Raw genomic sequence first — 23,756 nt, 5'->3', positions numbered from 1 at the left:
AGGGAGAGGTAGAGAGAGAGAGAGGTGGAGGGAGATTGAGGGATGCGGAGGGGCCTGTAGGGACCTGGAGGATGTAGAGGGAGATGGAGGGACGTGCATGGAAGGACAGGGAGAGATACTCGATAGATAGATACGTGTACATGTAGATAGATAGATAGAGAGAGAGAGAGAGAGAGAGAGAGAGAGAGAGAGAGAGAGAGAGAGAGAGAGAGAGAGAGAGATACATGTAGATGGAGAGAGATTTACTTTTCTTTCGTTCTTCCCTCTTGTTATTTGTACTTTGTACTGTTCAGGAAACGAACTGGAATATTAAAAACCAAACTAAACCAAATCAAAATAAACATGTGTAATCAAGGATCCAAAACCTTGGTGCAATGTAAAAGGGCATAACATATTATAACCTTTTTTATAATAGCAATAAAGAGAACAAATTCTGCTGTCATCGCCACACTACAACAAAGTCATGAAGGTTACCAAAATCGATTTTCTTGTCACAATCATCAGTGGAAAGCCGTGACTGAAGAGAAACCATGCTGAATCAATGATTAATATACATGTACATTCAATAATGTGTTACGAGAACAAAACAAAGTGCTAAAATAGAATGAGGGAAGGTGAGACAATAGAAGTGAAGTGAGAGCTACCGGTAAGTGCAACAGGGGTGAGGAACATGTAAATGTAATTGCAACGCTAGAATTGTGTAGTGAGACAAACAATCATGCTGTGCACCTACGAAAACAATCTTAACGCAACTACATGTTTCTTCTGCTTACAAAGATCAGGCTTATGCAAACGAATACAAACAGCCTCAAGTACTTTCAACTGATAGCGTACCGTGCACGACAAAGAACAGAAAAGGACAGGGTAATTTGGTAAACCTTCATGACTTTGTTGTAGTGTGTAGGCCTGGGCGGATAATGCTAGCATTATAGGTAGCATTATAGTGTGCGATTTGCAACGAGCATTATGCTAGCATTATAACACTACATTTCCACAAAAGTGGCATTATACTCAAATATGGAACTTTTGGTCACCACAAGTCAAATGTGGGGTGGGAGCAGCTGATGTTTGTACAGTCATGTAGCATTAGTGCATTGGCTATGGCGGGAGGGCGGCCAAACTAAGCCATTTTCCATGCATACTATTGCGGTTTTGCTGGCATTATGGAGCAATAGCAGCATAAAATTAGCATTATGATCATGATTTTCTAGCATTTTCCTTGCCGTCTACGTAGAACTACGAAACGTGCACAATACTGCCCAAACCCAGCAATTTTTCCACACTTACTACTGGTGAATTGCTGGCATTACAGAGGAACAGCAGCTTTATAAGTAGCATTATGATACAGTTTTTCTGGCATTGCCATTAGCATTATCCCGCAAAATAACTAGCATCATCCGCCCAGGCCTAGACTAGTGTGGCGATGACAGCAGAATGTGTTCTCTTTATTGCTATTATAAAATTGTTGTCTCCGCGTCGATTATTTACATATTTTAAACGGAGATACTCTAGGAGTCAGGTTGAAATCCTGAATTATGCTCTGCGCAAACGCTACGTGGCTAGAAACATTTCACATAATATTATCTTCTTGAAGCGCTGTAAGGAAAAAGGAGTGTGCCCTACTTCCATCCAGAAGCGGGTGCACAAAGCCCGTATTTTGGTAAACCTTCATGACTTTGTTGTAGTGTGGCGATGACAGCAGAATTTGTTCTCTTTATTGCTATTATAAAATTGTTGTCTCCGCGTCGAAATCCTGAATGATGCTCTGCGCAAACGCTACGTGGCTAGAAACATTTCACATAATATTATCTTCTTGAAGCGCTGTAAGGAAAATGGAGTGTGCCCTACTTCCATCCAGAAGCGGGTGCACAAAGCCCGTATTTTGGTAAACCTTCATGACTTTGTTGTAGTGTGGCGATGACAGCAGAATTTGTTCTCTTTATTGCTATTATAAAATTGTTGTCTCCGCGTCGATTATTATTTTACATATAACCTTTTTACGCTCTTTTTACAACGGACAACCGTACTGGGTCCTAGCATACCGTCCCTATGTACCTCCCCCCCCCCCCCCCCCCCCAGTCGGTGACATTGACAAAGACGTCAGGCTACATCAGGTACATGTACTGAAGTACTTCGAAGTACATGTACCTGTAGCTACAAAAGACATTGTGGAAGCAGTACTCAAAATATTAGTAGTAGTCTGAAGTACCGTGTACATGTACTTGCAGGCGCACTCTGCAGCCTTGCACAATACTCAAAAGTAAAAAGTAGGTCTTTCTTAGCGCCATTATAGTGGGCACTGTTTCCGGTGACTTCCACCACTGCAAATGCCAGGACCAGCTACCACGACTAGTCGACTACTGACTAATGACTACATGCAAATGTAAAATGTAGTACAGCGTCAATGCCACAATGGTCCCTTTATTCCTGCACCATTTGCGCTACGGAAATTCTGATGGATTAGAAAATCTTATTTACTGCAGATATACTGCTGCGATATGCATGAAATAATTGAAAAGGACATTATTTTGGTTGCTGAAAATTATGCAGGTTTATAGAGGGTTCTGGTTAATTAGTAAAGTGCTGGACCGTCCCCAGCCTGGACGACTGTGACGACTCAGTACCTGTGGGTAATAGTAGTAGTAGTGGATTTGTCACCATTGCCTTCCTTGCTTGCGCTTTTCAATTTCTTCATTCCCACACCCGGTTTGTTTTCAAATAAAGGCGAAGTTCAGTAGTTAGCCGGCTAGCTGGCAGCCTTGTGCAAAGCGACCTGGCCTTTCATGTACATGTACATACAATGCACAGTATACTAGTAGTAAAAGTCATGTGCAAGTACATGTACATGTACATGACATTGTACTTCAGAGAAGTCCAGGGTCCTTGGAAACAGAGCACGGCCTGTGATACGGATCTTAGGCACAAGAAAGCCGTGTTGTAGTCATCACTGACACCAGTAACTTAAAAAAAAAGTCTTTTTATTATGTACACACAGTACTTTCATGCACTGGACTAAAGAGCAGCTGCAGAGTTTCAAAGCACAGGACAATATCGCAGCGCTCCACTACACTCGTACTCCTAACTAAGTTACTTCTAACATGAGTCGACGTTGCAGTTTCGGTTTGCCTCTTTCTTCGTCCAGTGAACACTAATATGTAGCATAGCGTGTACGCTAACAGTAACCATGGTAATAGTACTATCCCTGACTTGTTCGTGCCAGGAAATCGATATTTTACTACTCCTGAGCGAAACCTAACACTGGTCATTGTAAAAGAATGGACTCGGATGGAGAGCCAAGGATCAATTATTATTATTATTATTATTATTATTATTATTGTAGAAAAGAAAAGGACATTATGGATACGAGTTAAGAGTAACTCTCCATCACTGTAACTGGATACTATATACAGTCAGAAAGTGCAACAACTAGGCACAGAACTGACAGAGTACTGAGACATTCGACGTCCTGACACCTAGCTTCAACACATCTCCGTAGCGCTAACCGACAGCCTTCCAACTTGGAATTCTTTGTTCCGTTGGGACTGTAGCTTTTGCTCGTTTTCGTTGCGCTTGCCTTCTCCTCTTTGGTCTTTTCATAACCTTGAACCTTCCAAGTTGGAAGGCTGTCGGTTAGCGCTACGGAGATGTGTTGAAGCTAGGTGTCAGGACGTCGAAAGTCTCAGTACTCTGTCAGTTCTGTGCCTAGTTATTGCACTTTCTGACTGTATAATAGTATCCAGTTACAGTGATGGAGAGTTACTCTTAACTCGTATCCATATGTCCTTTTCTTTTCTACATTTATTTATGGCTCAACATTCGAGATTCAAATTATTATTATTAAATTTTTGATAGGGCAATCCCCACAGGCCTAAGGCCTTCTTACAGGGTACCCTAAATGTGCCAATGCAAGGTTACGGTAGCGAGAAACAGATGTGCATAGGCGAATGTCAGCAGGTAGAGAGTTCCAACGATCTGAGCCTCGAAAACTAAGAGAAAAAAAGACCACACCGATTTGAAGCAGGGGGAAGAGTAAGGCCTAAGGGCTGCAGAAACTTGAGAGCGTGTACAGGAGTTTGTATGTGACGATGCACTGCGCAACGAAAAACAACTAGAGAGTAGGGGGCTTGCGAGATCATAATTATCAATAGTACATAAGCCCCTCTTGTTATTATTTATAGAAAAGAAAAAAAAGACCAAGGAACTACAAAATACGTTATAGTATAATGTCCACTAACATCACCAGTTACTAATCAATCAGCTCATGCGATAACATTGCACGACACTGACCGACGGTACTCACTTTCTACAACTAACTGGCTAGCAGCTCCAACACATCTTGGATGCGCACTCCAACAACCTTCCAACTTCTTCTAACTTGGAAGGTTCAAAGTTATACGATAACATAGGAGGGGAAGGTGAGCGCAACCAAGACAAGCACAAGCTGAAAGTCTCAGCTGTGAAGGACGTTGGCGGATGTTCATCCAAGTCGATGACGATACTGGCAAGACCATTGGACAATACGGTCAAACCACGATCCCAGGACGCAAAGCAACATTAAACACAACTTGTGTGGCTCAAAGAAGCGAAGATTATTATTCTTTTATTCCACGATGGCGTGACGCCAATAAGGATGATTGATAAGTGCGATAGAACTGTTACTAGCCAGAAACAGCTAGATGGAAATTAAACGGTGCGTGTAGGTGGCTATGAAGTCGAGACCCTAGGTCGGCGGAGCTCCCTAAACCTCACCACCACTGCCACGATTCAGGTTGTGCGTGCTTCCCCTAGCTGCATCTCATGTTTGGCATTAAGTGGTCTTTGTAAAAAAAAAACTAAAAAAAACGGGGAGGCAAGAACCAATGGATCATGAAAACAAGCGGGGGCAATAACGTTAGCAGGGGTGATCGAGACACGTTCGAGATACATGTATCAGAAACCAGGGGGATGCGCGGAGCAGGAACAGGTACTGCTCAAAAGAAGACTGGATGCATTGTTTCGGAAAGAATTTCTACGAGGTTGGGTTGTGATGTCGATAGGGAGTGAGTTGTAGAGGGTGAGGGCACTATTGATGGGGGAATCTCGGTGCCTGTTTGTATGTGCGTGTCCGATGGAGTAGGTCCTTGTCTGTCAAAGGGTGTATGGTTGGTGTTGACGTTGTGGTGCAAGATGTGGTTGTTGCAGGTGTGTTGGGGAGGTTTGGTGGTGGCTGTCCCATGCTAGTACTAGTAGTAGGACTTGTTTAACAAGGAGTCGTGCGCTAAGGGTGGGGAGCTTTGCATGATGGAGGAGGGGACTGTGGTGAACTGGTGCAAAGAGGGGAATCCGAAGGCAGATGCGTATAGCACGGCGTTGAATTCTCTCCAGTGTGTCCCGCTGTTGCTGTGTGGTGTTGGAGAGGGTAAGGCTGCCATACTCGAGAACGGGTCGGATGTAGGTCGTGTATATTAACAATAGGCTGGAAGCGCTCATTGTGCCACGTGTCTTGTGGAGTTGGTGTAGTGGTTTTTTGGCTTTGTTGGTGGTTTCTGTGATGTGTTGTGTCCATCGCAAATCGTCTTGGAGTGTAACACCAAGGTGCCTATGTTGGTGGACCTGCTGCAACCGAGTCGAGTGGAGCGTGATGTGGATGGTGTGTTGGGGTTGGAAGGAAAGGACGACGGTTTTCGTGGTGTTGACGAGGAGATGCCAATCCTTCAACCATCGTCCTGCTGCGTCCACGGCACGTTGGAGGAATGCAGCTGACAAATCCCTCGTGTAATGCGTCGCGATGAGTGCCGTGTCATCGGCGAACTGGCTGCATTTGGTGTGGGAGTTTGTACATGCTGGGGGGAGATCGATCGAGTACACCAGGAAAAGAAGAGGCCCCAGGACAGAGCCCTGAGGTACTCCAGCTGGAATGGATTTCCATGATGACAAAGCGGAGCCAACCTTGACGCGTTGTCGGCGGCGAGTCAGGTAGCCTGTGAGCCAGGTAAGGGCAATGCCACGGACACCAAGGTGCTCGAGTTTGGCCAGGAGGCCAGCATGCCAGACTCGGTCAAAAGCCTTTGATAAGTTAAAGAAGCATGCTGACACTGCCTGACCGGAATCTCGGCTGGCGGAAATCTCATGCACTAGGCGGGAGAGCTGTTCAGTACTATCCTTAGATCGAAATCCAGATTGGTCGGCCGGTAGGTGGGGCTCAATGTGGGTGTAGAGGCGTCGGTGAACAATCCTCTCCTGAACCTTGCTGACAACGCTTAGGAGCGAGATTGGCCTATAATTGGTGACATCTGCACGAGAGGCTTTCTTGTGTAGAGGACTGATAGTGGCGTCGCGCCAGTCCTGTGGCTGCTCGCCTCGCGATAAGGACTCATTGAAACGTGTTGCGAGGGAGCACGATATTTCGTCTGCAGTGATCTTGAGTAATTTCGTCGGGATGCCATCGTACCCAGCCGACTTCCGGAAATCAAGAGCGGAAAGGAGTTTTCTGACCTCCTCCTGTGTGGTGATGATTTCCTTCAGTTCGCTTCCGATGATGAGCGACACGCCAATCTCTGGCACGGCTTCAGTTGCTCCGGAGACGGACTTCTGGCTTTCCGAAATGAAAAAAATTGTTAAACGCTTCCGCCTTTTCTCTATCTGATCTAGCCACTGTTTCGTTCGCTGAAATAGGTGGAAGCTCCTTTTTCGGGGACGACCGCAGTGATTTCATTAACTTGTACAGGTTTCGCTGCGGGATACCAGTTACGTCGCCTTGCGCGGTAGTGGATACGAAGGCGGATTTAGCTTCTCTCAGTTGTGTTGTGGTCCTATTGCGTTGAGTAACGAACATGAGCCAGTTCTCGGCGCTGCGAGTTCTGAGATACTGACGGTAGAGCTGATGCTTGAGTTTAATGCTGCAAAGAAGCTGCTGAGTCATCCATGGTCGCCGACCTGGGCATGTCTGGTGTGTACGTCGTGGTGCGAACTAATACTACTAGTACAGTACAAGTGTGCTGTGTTGATAAGCGAGTCATGCCAATGCGACCAGAGGTCTGTCATTGATAACTGCGGGATTTCCTCAGCTGGTGGCAAAAGCTGCATTGAGCTCAGGGCTTCTTTCAGTGCGACGACGCGATCAGGGTCCCAGTTCCAGCGCCAAGCTTCGACGTTTTGCTGGGGTGTTGGTGCTTGTGGTGGGCATGCAAGGGACAAGATCAATAAAAGGGGAAGCTATGCGAACAAGAATCATGCACTGAAACCGAACGCCTCAGTAAAACACCACGGTACTTCGACTATGACAATTAAGCAGCAGTAGCAAGCAGCACTTTCATACGACGATCGTTTCGCCGTATAGATAAGGACGGCTCATCAGGTGTGCAAGAATGGACTCGGATGGAGAGCCAAGGATAAATTTATACCGGTAGAAAAGGACCAAAGAACTACAACGGTTACACTATAATGTCCACTAACACCACCAGTTACTAAACAATCAGCTCATGCGATAACATTGCACGACACTGACCAACGGTACTGACGTTCTACACCTACATGTAACTGGCGCAATCCGCTCCAACACAACTTGGACGCACACTCCAACAGCCTTCCAACTTGGAAGGTTCTAAGTTATAATGGGGAAGGTGAGCGCAACCAAGACAAGCATGAGCTGAAAGTCTCAGCTGTGAAGGACGTTGGCGGATGTTCCTGCAAGTCGATGACGATACTGGTAAGACCATTGGACAATGCGGTCAAACCACGATTCCAGGACGCAAAGCAACATTCCACACAATTATTTGTGTGGCTCAAAGATGCGAAGCTATGCGAACAAGAATCATGCAAACCCGAACGCCTCAGTAAAACTAAAACAGCTTTGGCGAAGTACTGTACTGCACTTGCATTAGCGTCTCACGCTGCATACTTAGCACCCATTCGAAAATCCGCCGACTCACGCTGTGCATACTAAACGCAAAATAAGCATGAAATCATTCGCATGCGCTCCTCAGAAACACTGGCTGTGTACGTGTACTGGTGTACCACACTCCACAGTACTTGTATAGTACTCGACTACTCGGCCAGGGATCAGGGAGTGGTGCTTTCTGGCAGGTTTGCCGAGTCGAAGGTTTGCTGATCATCTGGTGTGCTCTGGATGGCAGTCGTGACCGTCAGTCAAGTCAAGGCGGCAGGAAAAGCGTGAGCTCCAGCGTGAGCTCCAGCGTGAGCTCCAGCGTGAGCTCCAGCGTGAGCTCCAGCGTGAGCTCCAGCGTGAGCTCCAGCGTGTCCAGCGTGAGCTCCAGCGTGAGCTCCAGCGTGAGCTCCAGCGTGAGCTCCAGCGTGAGCTCCAGCGTGAGCTCCAGCGTGTCCGGCGTGAGCTCCAGCGTGAGCTCCAGCGTGAGCTCCAGCGTGAGCTCCAGCGTGAGCTCCAGCGTGAGCTCCAGCGTGAGCTCCAGCGTGAGCTCCAGCGTGAGCTCCAGCGTGGGAAGCACACAACTACATGTACAGTGTAGTTACTTCCTGATCGAGATTATCGCCAAGGTGTGTGTGTGTGTGTTTGTGTGTGTGTGTGTGCGTGTGTGTGTGTGCGTGCGTGTGTGTGTGTGACCAATGTCACACACAGTGACACACACCTAGGACTAGTAGGAGTCCTAGGTCAAGGCTGTAGTGTAGGGTCTTTGCAAGGAGACCCACGCGACCAGTTATGGCAGTGAGCAAGTACAAGTGTGTCTGTGTCACTGTGTGTGTATGTGTGTGTGTGTGTGTGTGTGTGTGTGTGTGTGTATGTGTGTGTGTGTGTGTGTGTGTGTGTGAGGTGTGTGTGTGTGTCTGTGTACTAGTTGCTATGTCTAACATAGCAGTTCGCTATCATTCGCTTCTGCAATGGGCAGGTGTGAGGTGTGGTGTATGTGTGTGCGTGTGTGTGTGTGTGGTGTGTGTGTGTGTGGTGTGTGTGTGTGTGGTGTGTGTGTGTGTGTGTGTGTGTGTGTGTGTGTGTGTGTGTGTGTGTGTGTGTGTGTGTGTGTGTGTGTGTGTGTGTGTGTGTGTGTGTGTGTGTGTGTGTAGCTGTATGGTGTAGACCAGGCTGAATAGTGACGGTCAATTCTTCAGCCTTGCAAGCTGTTGAATGGTGCAATCCCAGCACAAGTTGCTATGGCTTCTGCCGTAGCATTGCTATCAAGTATCATCGCCTCCGGCGATGGGCGTCAAAGGTCAAAGGTGTGTGTGCGTGTGTGTGTGTGTGTGTGTGTGTGTGTGTGTGGTGCGTGCCCGCTATGCTCTCTTGTCCGCACAAGCAGCAGCATTGGGCTGTTGAGGCTTGTGAGAAATGAGGATTATCCCAGATACTTTTCGATTCTTCAGAACTCGGACTCATTGGCTAGCGTAAATAATTTAAAATTATTAAATTTTTTATTGTTTGCCCATGGCCGGGACGGGAGCTTCGATCGAGCATTGACGAGCAAGCTTTGATTATAAGTTAATTAATATAACCACCATTCATCAAGATGCTGAGTCAGTTTTAGCTACTACTCGAGCTCTAGCGCTCCTACTCAGGCTACTGTCCTAGTCCTCCGTTACTAACGGGACTTACGGATGTTGAACATTCCTGTGTCGATCCTACAGATAACAACACACTGCATACACTGAACACATACCGATGCATGCATTCCCAAAAATGAAAAAGCTCGACCCATCCTATGATTCGTATGAATCGGTTTGCGCGCGCAAACAGTGAAATCCCCAAAAAGTCTAAAAATGAAATGTATGAATCGGTTTGCGCGCGCAAACAGTGAAATCCCCAAAAAGTCTAAAAATGAAATGAATGATCCCCGGCCATGCTACGCATGCACGTACGCGTAGAGTCTACTACTAGTCATGTACATGTACATGTGTCATGTAGATATGGTACCAGGCACGCAGTGCACAACCCTCACGCAACTAAAAATGCCGCTTGAAGTAAGTTAGTTAGTTGAAGTGGAAGCGCTTTAAGTTTAAGCAGCTTCTCCTTTTCGAAATCCGATGTTGTGACATGGGCATGGGGGATTATCGATTATGGCTGCTAGTGATATGCATATTCAGGCAGCATTAATTATATTATGCGCATTGTTGATTCTCCTCCTATCCGCCTGCACGAACAGACGTCGTGGCCACCTGCGCCACATGTACATATGATTGTATCGGTACATGTAGCTGCACATGTAACTGGGCGGTATGGCAGTCCACGTGGTGCTAGTGTTGGGTGCAGAACAAGACCATGAAGACCGTACTAGCTAGACTGGGAAACGACGTCGTGAATGCAAGCATGACTTCCGCGGCCTGGCTCCCCAAACGGCCAGATTTGGACAAAGAGAACTGCGCTAGGTCGCGTCTCGTGGATCATGCATGCATGGACCATGTGATGGCCCCTGAAAGTCGATCGTGTGTGCGCGATCGGGCGTTATAAAAAACAAAATACATGTACCTAGTACCTGCAATTGCGCAAGGCTGCATGCTGGCACACGAAACACAGCCAAGATTGACAAGAATATTGTCAAAACTACCAAAGCCAATGGCAAGGTCCTACTACTACTACTAGATGCACAAAGAAGATGTTCTCAGTTGAGTTCTTGTAGGTCCTGCAAACGAGTCACTTTCGACGTTTCGTACTACCAAGAGTCCATAAGTAAGGCATAACCCCCCTACGCGGCTACTTCCTGCGCTCTACGTTGTACTGTGTGGCAGAGCCAGAGGTCGCGCGATCGAAGCTGCGCAGTGCAGTGAGTCGCGGTGCATTGTCGACCTGCACTCGCGCATTTGTCGCCTTCTACTTCACTAGTTTCAGCATCAGGCTCTGGTGAGGTCAGCTTGACCCAGGCCAGGTCAGGACTCAGGACCTGACAGCTCGCGTAGCATTTTCCAAGATCTTCAGTGAAACCCTGGACCGATGCAATACTCCACCATGCCAGAGAAACAGGCATCCGATCCCGACCTGAAATTGACTTCGAAGACGAGCAAGGATGTCGTCAAGCAACTTCCGTTCAGTCGTAAGTGAAGTGGTGTGGCCCTGTTAGTGTCACTCTACTCTCTTTTCATCGGCATAGTCTTGTGCGAGCACTTGTGGTGTTGGGATGTAGCCTGTATACTTGTAGTGACCTCAAACTAGTCAAAGTCTGTCTGTGCGAGCGTCGATGCAGCTCCGATGGCTGTTCCGGGTGCAGCTCGGAGGCGGCATACAGATGCCTTATGTCGTTATGACTATGAGTGTGTTATGTACGCTGCACACCCTAGCTACACTGACTGTGTGACTTTGATTTTGTTCTTCCTGTACACGTGTGATGTGCATACAGTCATACGGCTCGTACTCACCCATTGCGTTCATTGTGTTGCGCTTTCGCGCCTCGACATCAAACTCAAAGAGCTCCTTTCAAATCTGCGACTTGTGAAGTATGGTATAGCATAGGCAGGGTATGTCCTAGATCAGTATTGTTGCGCTTATCATCGTGCATCGCCTTACGTGAGCTACTTGTGGCACCTTGTGGTTGTTCTAAACACAAGGACTTCGTAGATCTACTCGTAGTACAGTAGGCCTAGGTCTTCGACCATTTCTGCAAGGACATAGTTAGTTTTCGCGCCATAACATATTAACGCACAGCACTCACACAGTCACTGCATGCATGCACTGCATGCACTGGTGCGCATGGCTATCATCATGATCTTCTAGTTTCCTCACGTGCCGCACAAGCGGATACACTGCAAATGCCTGGTCACGGCTGTTACGCAGTGGACATCTAACAAGATGGCGGCGAAAAGTTTGAAATCGCTGCGGATTTACTGAAATCCTTTCGACTTAGTACAAAATGTATAGAATTATATAATTTCACCGGATTTAGTACTTTCTTTCGGTAAAGTCGGTCTAAACCCAAATATTTTTTGAAACGACAAGGAAGTAAGAACAGAAGTCTTGCTGTCGAAAACATCAAGAAGAAGAATTATTATTGGAGGAAGTAGAAGTGAACAGTTAGACCTTACCTCTCTGGCTTTGCGTGTAGTCAGTGTTATGGCGGACTGGCTGGTTGATCTGCCTGCGATGGAGCAGTCCGCTGCCTCGATCGAACTTTGGGCCGTTGATCTGCAACGTCTGGCAGGGTGCATACGAGGTGTTGTTCTGCAACAGCATGCAGGCGCTCAAGCTCGCCGGGAATGGAACCGTATCTCTTCTCGAGCAGGTTGAACTCGGCGTGGATTCCTTCCGCGCCCTGTTCCGACAGTAGACCAAGCCCGACGTGCACTCTCCGCATCAGCGGCACAGTGTGTTCCTCAAGGAGGTGCAGCTTTGGAGTGATGTGACCTAAGCCTCTCTCCACCACCTCGCTCCGACATTTCTGTAAGAACGAGGCAATGGAGAGCTCCAATTGCTGCAGTTCCTCCTCTCCACATTTGTTGCAATGGCTGAAGGAAGATCTGCACGCTGCGTACTGGCTGAACAGGGACTTGTACCGCTCACTGACTACTTGAGCGTCATTCCGCAGAGCTGGGCACCGATCTCCAATGACAATTGCTGGGGCCTCAGTGATAGCTGTGATCACGGTGGGCTTGAGGGCACGGTGGATATGGTTCCCTACGAAAGCACCGCCGTGATAGGCCTGCCGATGGATAATGTTCTTCTGCAGTACTGGCTCTATGGACGCTTCGCACGGGCCGAGAACATCCTTGCTGCGGCGCAACTTGGCCAGTTCGTCTTCAGCAATCTTCAGCTGCGAGCTACACTGCTCTGTGTCGGCCTGTGCTTGCTCAACCTCCCGTTGTAGCACGCCTGCGAGTGCTTCTATCGCCATGCCCTGTTGCTGGCCAAACAAGACGATGAAGTGCAGATGATTCTCCAGAGCGGTGGCTTTCGCTGTTGCTTCCGAGAACGCTGTTTTGCAGCCAGACAACTTGTGATTTGCAGTTGACAAGGCTCTAAACCGTCCACTGTCTTGCTCTTCAGCGTCGCATTGTTCTGCAAGCTGCATGTCCAGAAGACGGACCTCGCGTGTGAATACATCAAAGATCCACGGGAATACACCGAGGTCTAGGTGCAGCACTGGAATAATGGCGCTCGCAACGGGCACTGGCAATAGGACTGGTCGGATGGTGTTGTTATACAGCTTTGCCTTTGACAGCAGAGCACCTGCGCTAGTAAACTGTGCATAGTCCTCCGCCATCTTCTCTAAGGACCGTGCTCCATACTGTACGTCGCGGTTCGCTGGTGGGACCTGCATGTCTTTCTTCGTGCACAAGCAATGGAGGCAAGGCCTTACGCCACTGGAACCCGACAAGCCGTAGTTCATGGTTTGGTACTCGTAATCACCAAACAGATAAGGCACAATGGTCTTGCCTTTCCATTTCTGGCCCTGTAGCTCTGCAATTTGGTTCCGATACATTGAGAGTGCAGTTTCCAGGTTTCGGCAAGTCCTTCTCTGCAAACACGCAGATTGGCACAGTGTTGGCGAGTGAGTTTGGATGCATGGTGTTGGCGATTTGCATCACGAATTTAAATGTTGTCTTACCATGGTCACCGCCCAGCTTGACCCATATCTCCGTTTCTGGGATGGCGCCATCATGCCATGTCAGCTTACTGCCGCTGTCAAGTATGTCGAGGTAGTGGATAATGATGTCGGTTAGGTTTGGAAAGTAGACAGCTGCAGCAAGTGACAACTCGCCAGTCCGCTTGACAAAGGGGAGCTGCTTCACTGTGTATTTCGGCAAGGTGGTGGCTATGAATGAGCGAATGCTTCTCTCCGATTCAAGCTGAACTCCGAAGGAGCGGAGCCATCTGCGCAGCTTCCGGAGTTGCGCCCAAGGAAGGCTTAGATCGGCCTTGATGGCAAGGGCAGTGCCTGAAGGTGGTTTGATGCTGGTAGCGCCAAGTCCAGCAACGCCATGCCGTGTTGCATCTGCTGTGGTGCAAACTGTCTCTGTGATGCGCTCCATTTCCAGTGACCGTCGTTTCAGCGTCCTGGCTGATGCCTCCTCCGGCTGCTTGCTGCCAACTGTTGTTCGCATGAAAACTTGCGGTCTTCCTTGGCTGCTGGTTTTCACTTCCAGCCTCCCATCTTCTGCTTTGGCGGACACAAGGTGACAGGTCAGTCTGTCACTCACATCGCCCCGTAGCTTTGATGGTGACGCTGCTAAGATCTCCTCCACTGTTGCAGCTTTGGTTGCAGTACGAATGGGCGTTCCTGAGGATGTGGATGGATTGAACGGACATGATGTGACATGACCTCGTAATTCATGGAGGCGAACGGTTGCTGGGCAACCCGACAATGCTGGTTCATGGAAGTCACAATGTACACCCCACTTGCTAACCATATTGCACACTAGCTTGCATGGCTTTTGCAGTGTCGCCAGTGCCATTGGCTGTCTGCATACTGGACATGTATTGTGACTCTTCATCCACGTGTGCACGCATGTTGAGCAGAATATATTTTGACAGCATTTGGCTTGAACTGCTCCATTTACCACTTGCAAACATATCATGCATTCCTGCACAGCTCCACTGTCAATAAACCGCTCTTTCTCTAATGCTGCTTCAGCCCGATACATAGGCGCTGTGTGCGCCGAAATCTCGTCCAAAGTAACTGCGGATGTTTGACTATCAGTGGTGTGTGCTATTGTGTTGGTGTCACCGCTGCTACTGCTGCTGGTGCGTCTTTGCTGAGAGCTAGGACTGCCTTCTGGCAGTTCAGCTGATGTTGATGCCGTTGGTGTCTGTCGTTTTGCCGCTTGGCCACGCAGTTCACTGACGGCTTTCCGTTTCGGTGGACGGCCGCCCTTGGCTCGTACAGCATCACTCTTACATACGGCACAGTTAGATCTCGTATGTGGTTGCCATGTAACTGGACCATTGCAGCCCCCACTACAATACTTATATGTGTCATCTCTCATTGAACGTGCAATAGCAAATTGACAAAGTGAGCACATGTACTGGGGATGCACGTCAGGGGAATCTTTGGAAACATCAATTTTAAAAACTTTGGCGATCTCTTCAACATAATTCTTCACCGGATATGGAGTTTTGTGACTAGCACTGGCAAGTTTTTGGCCACCAATGCGACACACGGATTCAAGAATACTCGAGTGGTGCTCCATCGCAGAGCAGAAAGCAACAAACAAGGCTAAAATGTCGATGCGCGATCGAGACTTCCTTTGCGCGATCTGGGACAAGAGCGCGATTTTCGAGCTATAGAAGGTCTCTAGGGCCACCAAAAACACAGCAAGCAGCTGCGAAAACTCGGCGCCGGGATGTAGGCAGCAATGAAAGTAGAGCAGTTTTGGGAATCGAAAGAACAAAGGACGTGGAGGCGACGTGGCGACAGAAACCTGTCGCCTCTTGGGAAAGACGATCCAAAAGGCATCAATGCGTTCCTTGAAGCTTCCCCTGGACGAAAATCGCGGTTGTATGGTAAACCGTGTCGATGGGAGACGATAGGAGCCAAAATAGCCTGGATACGAACGTGAAAAATGCAATTCTCAGCTATTCTCTGGGGGCCGTCGCGTTCAAAAATTCAAAAAGTTTCAAAAAAACGACGCCATTTTGAATGTCCGATTTTGTGATCTACGTTAACAGCCGTGTGGTATGGTACATGTTGTGGTACATGTCGCAGTCGAAACGACCAAAATGAAAGCCATGCCAAGTACAACTAAAACTAGTAAAAGGCGACTATGAAACGACTAGATCTGTACTGACTCTGTTCTAGCCGTAGACAACGGTAGACAAAATGCTTGTCGTGGCATGAGAGTATCTTAGCTCAGAGTGGGATCAACTAAAGGAATTAGTTACTTCACGGAGCTGAACCTAGACGTACAGCAGAACACATCTTGCGAAGACATTTTTGCCATTATCTCTCCAAGACCATGCGTTAACTCTCGCAGTAAACCGCTGGATGATGAGTGTGGACAAGGGCGAGTATTGCGGGGTTGTACTCGTGGACATGAGCAAGGCCTTCGATCGGGTACGCCATGAACTACTACTTAACGAGCTTCAAGCTATTGGCATAAGCGGAGTAGCACTACAGTGGTTCTCCAGCTATCTCCAGGGTCGACGACAACAGGTGAAAATTGGAAATAACAGAGGAGACGAGACACATTGTACACGAGGCGTTCCGCAAGGGTCGGTGCTAGGGCCTCTGTTATTCTCTTTGTACGTGCGACATGTCCCTGGAGTACTTCGCCACGCAGAGTCCCAACAGTATGCTGACGATATCGCCTTTTATATACACTGTCAGTCTACTGGAGAACTTCAGCACAAGTTGACAAGTGAGTTGAACAGACTAAATACGTTCCTTGGAAGCATTGGTCTCATCTTGAATGCCCAGAAAACGAAGTTCATGGTGCTTCGGAAGAAGGCTCTGCCTCTTCCGCCGGATCTTACCATTGCATGCGGTGGTGTCGATATTCGACCTTCTGCCACAGCGCGTTATCTTGGCCTCATTATTGACCAACACCTCACCTTTGAGGATCAAGTCAACCATGTGTGTACATCTGTTTATAAGAAGATAGGAGCATTCCGCCGCTGCCGCCGTACAGTAGATCACACAACTAAGCGAATATTTTATTTATCCCTCATCCAATCCACTATTGAATACGCCAGCAACTCGTATGCTCACTGTCTTACACCATCTTTATACTCTCGCCTTGTTACTTTAAGTCATATCAGCATGAAACAGGTTTTTGGTCTCCCTCGCCGTACCCCGACTGTCTTTGTTTTGCGGCACGCTAAGTTATACTCCCTCGAATCTCGTCTCAACTTGAGGCTTTTTATTTTTGTTTTCCGCTGTATTCATCAGCTTACAAGTCCTCTTCTTTCCTCAATGTTCACCCTCCAGTCGGCTGCTACTTGCACCGAGAGGCGCACTAGAGGGCAATCATTCTCTTCACTTTCTTTGCCCGCTGCTACCACTAGATATGGCATGTTCTCCATTTCTTTCCTTGGCGCTGATAGGTGGAATTCTCTGCCTGTCTCGTGTCGTCAGGTTGAGCATCTATCCGTTTTTGTTTCGCTCTGTAAAGAGCACTTAGGGTTCCCTGTAACAAGACGGCAACGTCTGTAGGGCCTTCCCTATCAAAATAATAAATTCTACTACTACTACTACTACTACCAACCGGCATCATCAGTAGCTGACACCTATCACCTTGCCTAGTGCAGTGTACTGTGTAGTCTGTAGTGCCTTCACGGCTTCAAAGATGTGCACCGCGATGTACGTGTACCCAAAGAATGCCGAGCCACTGCAGTACACTTGGTGCACGATGTTGTAGGTAGATTCTACGATTTCCGGTACTTCTTTGACCCTTTGTTTGGGTCGGCGCGGTGAGACGATGCGGAAGTGACCGTAGATCTACGTCCCACTCAGAAACTCGCTTTCAAAGGCGTACAAAATTATAGGCCCAGTAAATTAGCATGGTTAGGGGAGGGGTGGAGGAGTGACCACAGCATTGCTTGTTGGGATGTCGGAGGTGGATAGTGAATATTACAAAAACGTGGCAGCGACCAGAAGAAGTCCAGCTTCTGAAAACGTATTCCCTGACTAGTCATTAGTTGCCACTGGTTGTCACAACTCATCATGTTTCATGGTTGTAGCACCAGCGATTCAGGTGCTCCAGCCAAATAGGATACTTGACCGGAAATGAACAGTTTGACGGAAAGTGGCCCGTTATGCACGAATTGGGTGGGTCAAATTGAAATACGGTCCCGGCCGGTGCTACGGTCCTATGTGTCGTCGTTGTCTTCGGTTGCCATGGCATGGGAGCAGGCTAGAGTAGTGTGTTCTCTGCCGTCTGCCAGACATATTGCCACAACATGAATGTACATTGGCCAAAAGAAACCCTGCCGTCCCCTTTGCTCCCCGTCCAGATCCATATATGTGTAACGTATCAAGCTGGGCTGCATGCATGCTAGCACAATACGCGCTTTACTGTAAAAGCAGAAATTCCCTTTGCTCCCCGTCCAGATCCATATATGTGTAACGTATCAAGCTGGGCTGCATGCATGCTAGCACAATACGCGCTTTACTGTAAAAGCAGAAATTTTCGGTGGTGTAATATTTTCGGTATTCTCCAAAATCGGCGGTTCGGTAGAGGGAAAATTTCGGTAAAACCCGTTCTCCAGGTAAGTGTACTAGTACTACATGTATACAGTATCGGTAGTACCGCAATTTTCGGTGCGTTTATTTTCGGTAAAAATTGTCGGCACCGAAGTTACCGAAAATAAAACACCACCGAAAATTTCTGCTTTTACAGTACAGTTGAACATCGATTATCCGCACATCGACCATCCGACCATTCGATTATCCGTAACAGTTTTTTTAGGCGCACGTGCCGTAGAGTACGCACTGTGCATGTAGTGGGCCATTAAAAAAAATACGAAAATTTTGAAAAGTAAAAAGTAAAAAGGTCGTGCGGCTAGTAATAACCACTGAAAGTGTGTGAGTGACAGTTTTTCTTATCCGGAACATTTGCCTTATCTGAACACCGCCTGACAGTTGTCTGCCCAGAGGTGGTCGGATAATTGATGTTCAACTGTACTACAAAGTACTTGTTTGTGTAGCCGCGTAGCGCAGGGATTGGATCTCTCTCTCTCTCTCTCTCTCTCTCTCTCTCCTTGCAAACAAACGTTACACATCAGCCGGGTACCACAGGCTGGCCACTACGGCCTAAACATGATTTCTTCCTTGACCATGGTCATGTTGCAATGTGCATGTCGCAGTGAGAAGTGTCATCTTTGTCAAAGTACGAGTCAAACTGTTTAGGGTAAACTGATTGAGTGGTGTACAGAAGCAAACATGGCCGCTAATGATACTGCTGCATCTCCTATATGTGAACTGAATGAATTGCTGTCGCCTGCCGCCCGTCTCTCTCTCTCTCTCTCTCTCTCTCTGCAGAACTGGACACAAGAGCGAGGGCGAAGCGCATTCTCTATGACTACTTCTTTATGCTGGTATTGTTCATCGGCTTTCTCTACCTCTTCATCTGTGCTCTGTCCATCATGGGCTCGGCGTTTCAGCTCCTAGGAGGAAAGGACGCTGGCAAATCGTTGTCGAACAACAAGTTGTTTGACAACCCGATAGCTGGTCTAGTCCTGGGTGTGCTGGCTACTGTCTTGCTGCAAAGCTCATCCACCACCACCTCCATTGTCATCACCATGACTGCCGCAGACTGTAAGTCGACATGCAAAGAGTGTTTATTTACCGTAAAAGTCCGTAAATAAGTACTTCGAAGTACGTACTTTAATACTTTCGAATTTAGTGGTCACACCCGTACTAACTTTCCATAGGGTCAGGGTTAGAGGGCTTACGTTTCATCTCACCAATCTGTATTTATTTCACGAGTTGTAAGTTACCACTTTTGCTGAAGATGTAACATCCTCGTACTACGGTGCACGTTTTGGACATTTGTGAACATACAGTTGTCTGATCATGTAGTTCGAGACGTTACGCGCACTTACAAATGTAGGTGTTTGAAAGTGAACAGTTCAACACTAACTGAATGGATATTTCTCTTGCTGTTCTTCCTGATTTCTACAGTGTTGCAAGTGAAGCAAGCTATCTACCTGATCATGGGTGCGAATATTGGCACGTCCGTCACCAACACCATTGTGGCACTGGGACAGATCAAGGACAGGAACGAGTTTGAACTGGCCTTTGCTGGCGCTACCATACACGACATGTTCAACTTCCTCTCCGTGTGCGTTCTATTGCCTCTAGAAGCTGCCAGTGGATACTTGAAGGCCTTGACGGGCGCTCTTGTCGACTCCTGGCACTTGGTGACGGACAAGAGCCAGAAGAAAGACTTGCTCAAGAAGCTCACGAACCCACTGACGAAAAAGATTGTACAGATCGACAAGAAACCCATTGAGAAGATTGCAAAGGGCGAGCTATCTGTGTCCGAGGCCAGTTTGCTGAAGAAGTACTGTGACAAGGTAACGTACACGAGTTTTGATTGCCCGGTGAAGGATGGCACACTGATGAACACAACTGCTAATGCTACAACAGCTGCTGCCACTACTGCAGTGGCGTCGACCACCACAATCACGAGCTCAGGCATGACGACCAGCAGCATCGCAATGGCGAACATGACGGAGGGGCTTGGGAACGACACGCTTGGTGATATCGTCAGCAATGTGACCTGCGAGAAAACGAGGAATATCCCGTGCGATTATCTCTTCTACAACTCCTCCCTTTCGGAGTCAGTTATTGGCGCTATCTTGTTGGTCTGCTCGTTGGCGGTGCTGTGTATTTCCCTGGTCTTCATGGTTCGCATCCTCACACGCTTGCTGCACGGTCGTCTAGCTGAATCCGTGCGGAAGTTTGTCAATGCCGATTTCCCCGGCAGGGCCAAGTACTTCACTGGCTACCTGGCCATACTGATTGGAGCTGGTCTGACCATCCTGGTGCAGTCAAGCTCCGTATTCACCTCTGCTGTCACGCCACTGGTGGGAATAGGCATCATCGACCTGGAACGCATGTACCCACTGACGCTGGGTGCCAATATCGGCACCACTGTCACTGGCATTCTGGCCGCGCTGGCCAGTAGCAATGTTGTGCCAGCCATGCAGGTCAGTTCACATTGCACTATGGGTTCTGCTGTTTTTTTTTTTTTTTGGGGGGGGGGGAGGCTTCTTGATGAAGCTGCTCCACTCTGGTTTGTTGAATTGCCATGATCTAAATTCCTCTTAGACATGATTGCTAGTATTGTAAGGTGGCCATTCTGACCAAGCTATTCCCCAGCAGCCACAAAAGTTCCATTCTGACCAAGCTATTCACCAGCAGCCACATAGTTCCATTCTGACCAAACCTTTCCTGGTTTGCTCAGTGTGGACTGCCAATGGGCTCTTGTCTGAGATTGAACACGGATGAGGGATGACTCTCGGCGTATAGCCCTTCCGCCTGTTGCACACACTGCACTAGGTCACTAGCAGCATGGAGCACAGCATATTGTCAAATGTGGATATCCAAGCCTGCCTGCCTATAATGGAATCACTAACTACGACAACCAGCCACGTTTGTCATTACAAGAGAGGTTAACGTAAAAACTTTTCTAAAAGTAAAGCTAGGAGAGTGCAAAAACAGTCATTGTTCAACGAAAGGCCGATGTGCAATACTGGCTGGATCATCTTCCATTGGCTGTATCAGTCCTGTTGGGAGTGCTATGAGTCTGATAATTATCGATGCACTTTCCTATTTGTAGATTGATTGATCTGTCAAACACTTCCTCAGTTTTCAGTACAATCTGGCCATATTAAAGTTGGTCCCCGTTTACAACTTATTACGAAATGGGTCATTCTTGCTTGAACTTGTGCTGGTATAGTGTTGTCCGATGTTGATAGGAATTTATGGACGTTCTTCCTCTGCTGTGCAGGTCGCAATGGCTCATTTATTCTTCAACCTGAGCGGCATTCTCATCTGGTACGTTGTGCCAGTCATGCGAAAGCCGCCAATCGCTGCGGCAAAGTTCCTCGGCCGAACGACGAGCAAGTACCGGTGGTTTGCCGTCGCGTACGTGGCCGTTGCCTTCTTCCTCGTTCCGCTGACAATCTTTGGCTTGTCGCTGGCTGGCTGGCAGGTGCTAGTTGGCGTGGGAGTGCCCGTACTGCTGCTTATCGCTGCCATTGTCGTCTTGAAAGTGCTGCAGATCAAGAGACAGGAAGTGCTGCCGGAAAAGCTGCAGACTATGAAGTTCCTGCCTGTCTGGATGCGCTCATTGGAACCAATCGACAAGCTCTTCAAGCTTCTGAAGAACGCCATTCCCTGCTGCCAAAGCAACTCGCCCGACCTGGAGCCGATGAGCGCCACAAGGAACGATGCTTATCACAGCCCGGCGGAGATTAAGGATGGAAGACCGCCCTTCAACGAGTCACCAGTGTAAGAACTTTGCGAGTTGTTTTGTGCTGTGGATTCTGCTAGCGACAGATGGAACAGCCAGGAACGCAGCAACAGCCTGCGCCCAATCCATCATTATATTTATTGGACCAAGACTTTTAAACTGGCTGGTGACATGCCACCAAAGTCGCTTGTGGGTCTCGCCGTACCTGCGCAGGCTTTGTTTACTTCGTCGTAACAACACAAAGCCTGATTTTACTCCGCTTGTTGAACAGAAAGTCACTCGATGACTGCACCCAGCTCTCATCAATCGTTGCTCTTGTCACCATGTTTGTTGGCAGCAAACTGGGCGAACCTAAAGAACAAGGACTATAACGTTTTGTGAAGTTATCTCTTCAACTGTGTGTTGAAGTGTTGAGTTGCAGATACAGCAAAAAGCCACTGTGCTAGAAACATCATCTTTTTTGCTTTGTTGCCCATTCCGTACCTACTTTGAAGTATCTACAAACCTTTGTATATGGCAAGCTTCTTATTAACTTCTTATATCTATGTAGCACAATATTATTTATTGGTGTGCGCATGGTATCCTTGATGAAGGTGCTGGTGTTGAGACCCTATCGCCTTGGTGTTGCAATTCTGTACATGTACCACGCTGTGCTACACTGTACTAATAGCTACACGTATCTCTGATCAGTGAAGTAATGACTATGTCCCAAACTAGGAACCCTATATCAGGCTATTTGCACAGCTTAGGACTAGCTGTGTAACAGTCCAAAACCCTTCAGTGCTGTTCGCTTGTGACCTAGTACTAGTATTCCACGTATATAATTATTTAGGCTGTGCTCCATTTGCCCCGTTGGGTGCATTATTTACTCGTTTTTCAACGGCTTTTCACTCTTTTTTGAACAGACCATACTGTATCATAATAATGCTCTGCTCTGTGTGCTGTTGGTGAGGTCGAGGTCTTCTGCATGTGTGTGTGTGTGTGTGGGGGGGGGGGGGGGCTGTATGAAAAGCTGTGTGTGAATGTGGGGGCTATAGGCTTCATATCAGGGCTAGAGGTGTTATTTTACGCAGGAGGCTGCGTGCAGAGTGTGTGGTTGCTGTAGGCAGGGGCTGTAGAGGCAGTGACAGGGCTAGCAATGCAATGTTAGCAGCGCAGTAGCAGCAAACAAGCCTTGATTGCCCTTGTTCTGTTTCAATGCATATATGCAGTGTGCCTTTATTGGAGACAATCATGCCTATATGGGAGACGTGCTTTTATTAGAGAAAATACGGGTACAGTCAAACCTTGTTAGGACGAACACTGATAAGGCGGACTTACCTTTAGTGCGAACTAGGGCCAATCCTATGGCTGGCCAGGCATCATATCTAGTCAAAATTATTCGTTTACGTATGGCGAACTTTCGTGAAGACGAACTAATTTCAAGCGGGATTTGAACAAAATCAGCGTGTAGTATGAACTTTCAGTCCCGGTGGGTGCGCTGGCTGTAATTTTCCCGCTAGTCGAGGCCTCTTGTAGTGGCAAAACATGTTACAAGGTGGATGTAATGCTGTCATGAATTCCTTACACATTGTACTTACCTGTTGCTGGGTTATGTTATGAAAAAAATGTTTTACATTTGCCACAGCACGCACCTTCACATAAATACAATCCATATGATACGCATATCAATTGTTTTGTCAGATTTGGATAAGAAAAACTCCCGATAAGACCAACAAACTTGTTCGGTCCCTTGAAGTTCGTCTTAACGAGGTTTGACTGCACTTCGTTTGCACACACAGTTCAGGTTTCAGCTTGGCAATGTACACCGCCTCCAGCACAGCAAGATGAGATTTGTAGAAGTGAACGGCTGCGTCTCTGCAACAACACTCTGCAACAAACGGCTGATACAGGATCGACATGTGGAACAGTGTGTGACCGACCCCTCGCCTGGCAGAGAAGATGCCAGCGGCACAACTGTCCTG

At 47.8% G+C, this 23,756-nt stretch overlaps 1 protein-coding gene across 1 annotated transcript; it reads left to right on the top strand.

Moving 5' to 3' along the window:
• Window positions 1-10,449: 10,449 nt before the first annotated feature.
• LOC135808812 (sodium-dependent phosphate transport protein 2B-like) lies at window positions 10,450-22,717 on the top strand. Its single transcript, XM_065322036.1, has 4 exons — window positions 10,450-10,976; window positions 18,852-19,127; window positions 19,494-20,524; window positions 21,328-22,717. The coding sequence occupies exons 1-4, from the start codon at window positions 10,877-10,879 to the stop codon at window positions 21,832-21,834; spliced, it is 1,914 nt and encodes a 637-aa protein (XP_065178108.1). The 5' UTR covers window positions 10,450-10,876; the 3' UTR covers window positions 21,835-22,717.
• The last annotated feature ends 1,039 nt before the right edge of the window (window positions 22,718-23,756 follow it).

This window comes from Sycon ciliatum, chromosome 2, assembly GCF_964019385.1.
Source record: "Sycon ciliatum chromosome 2, ocSycCili1.1, whole genome shotgun sequence".
In the NCBI taxonomy this organism is placed as follows: Eukaryota; Metazoa; Porifera; class Calcarea; order Leucosolenida; family Sycettidae; genus Sycon; species Sycon ciliatum.
Note: the sequence above shows the minus strand (reverse complement) of the source record. Positions and strands in the feature narration are given on the sequence as shown.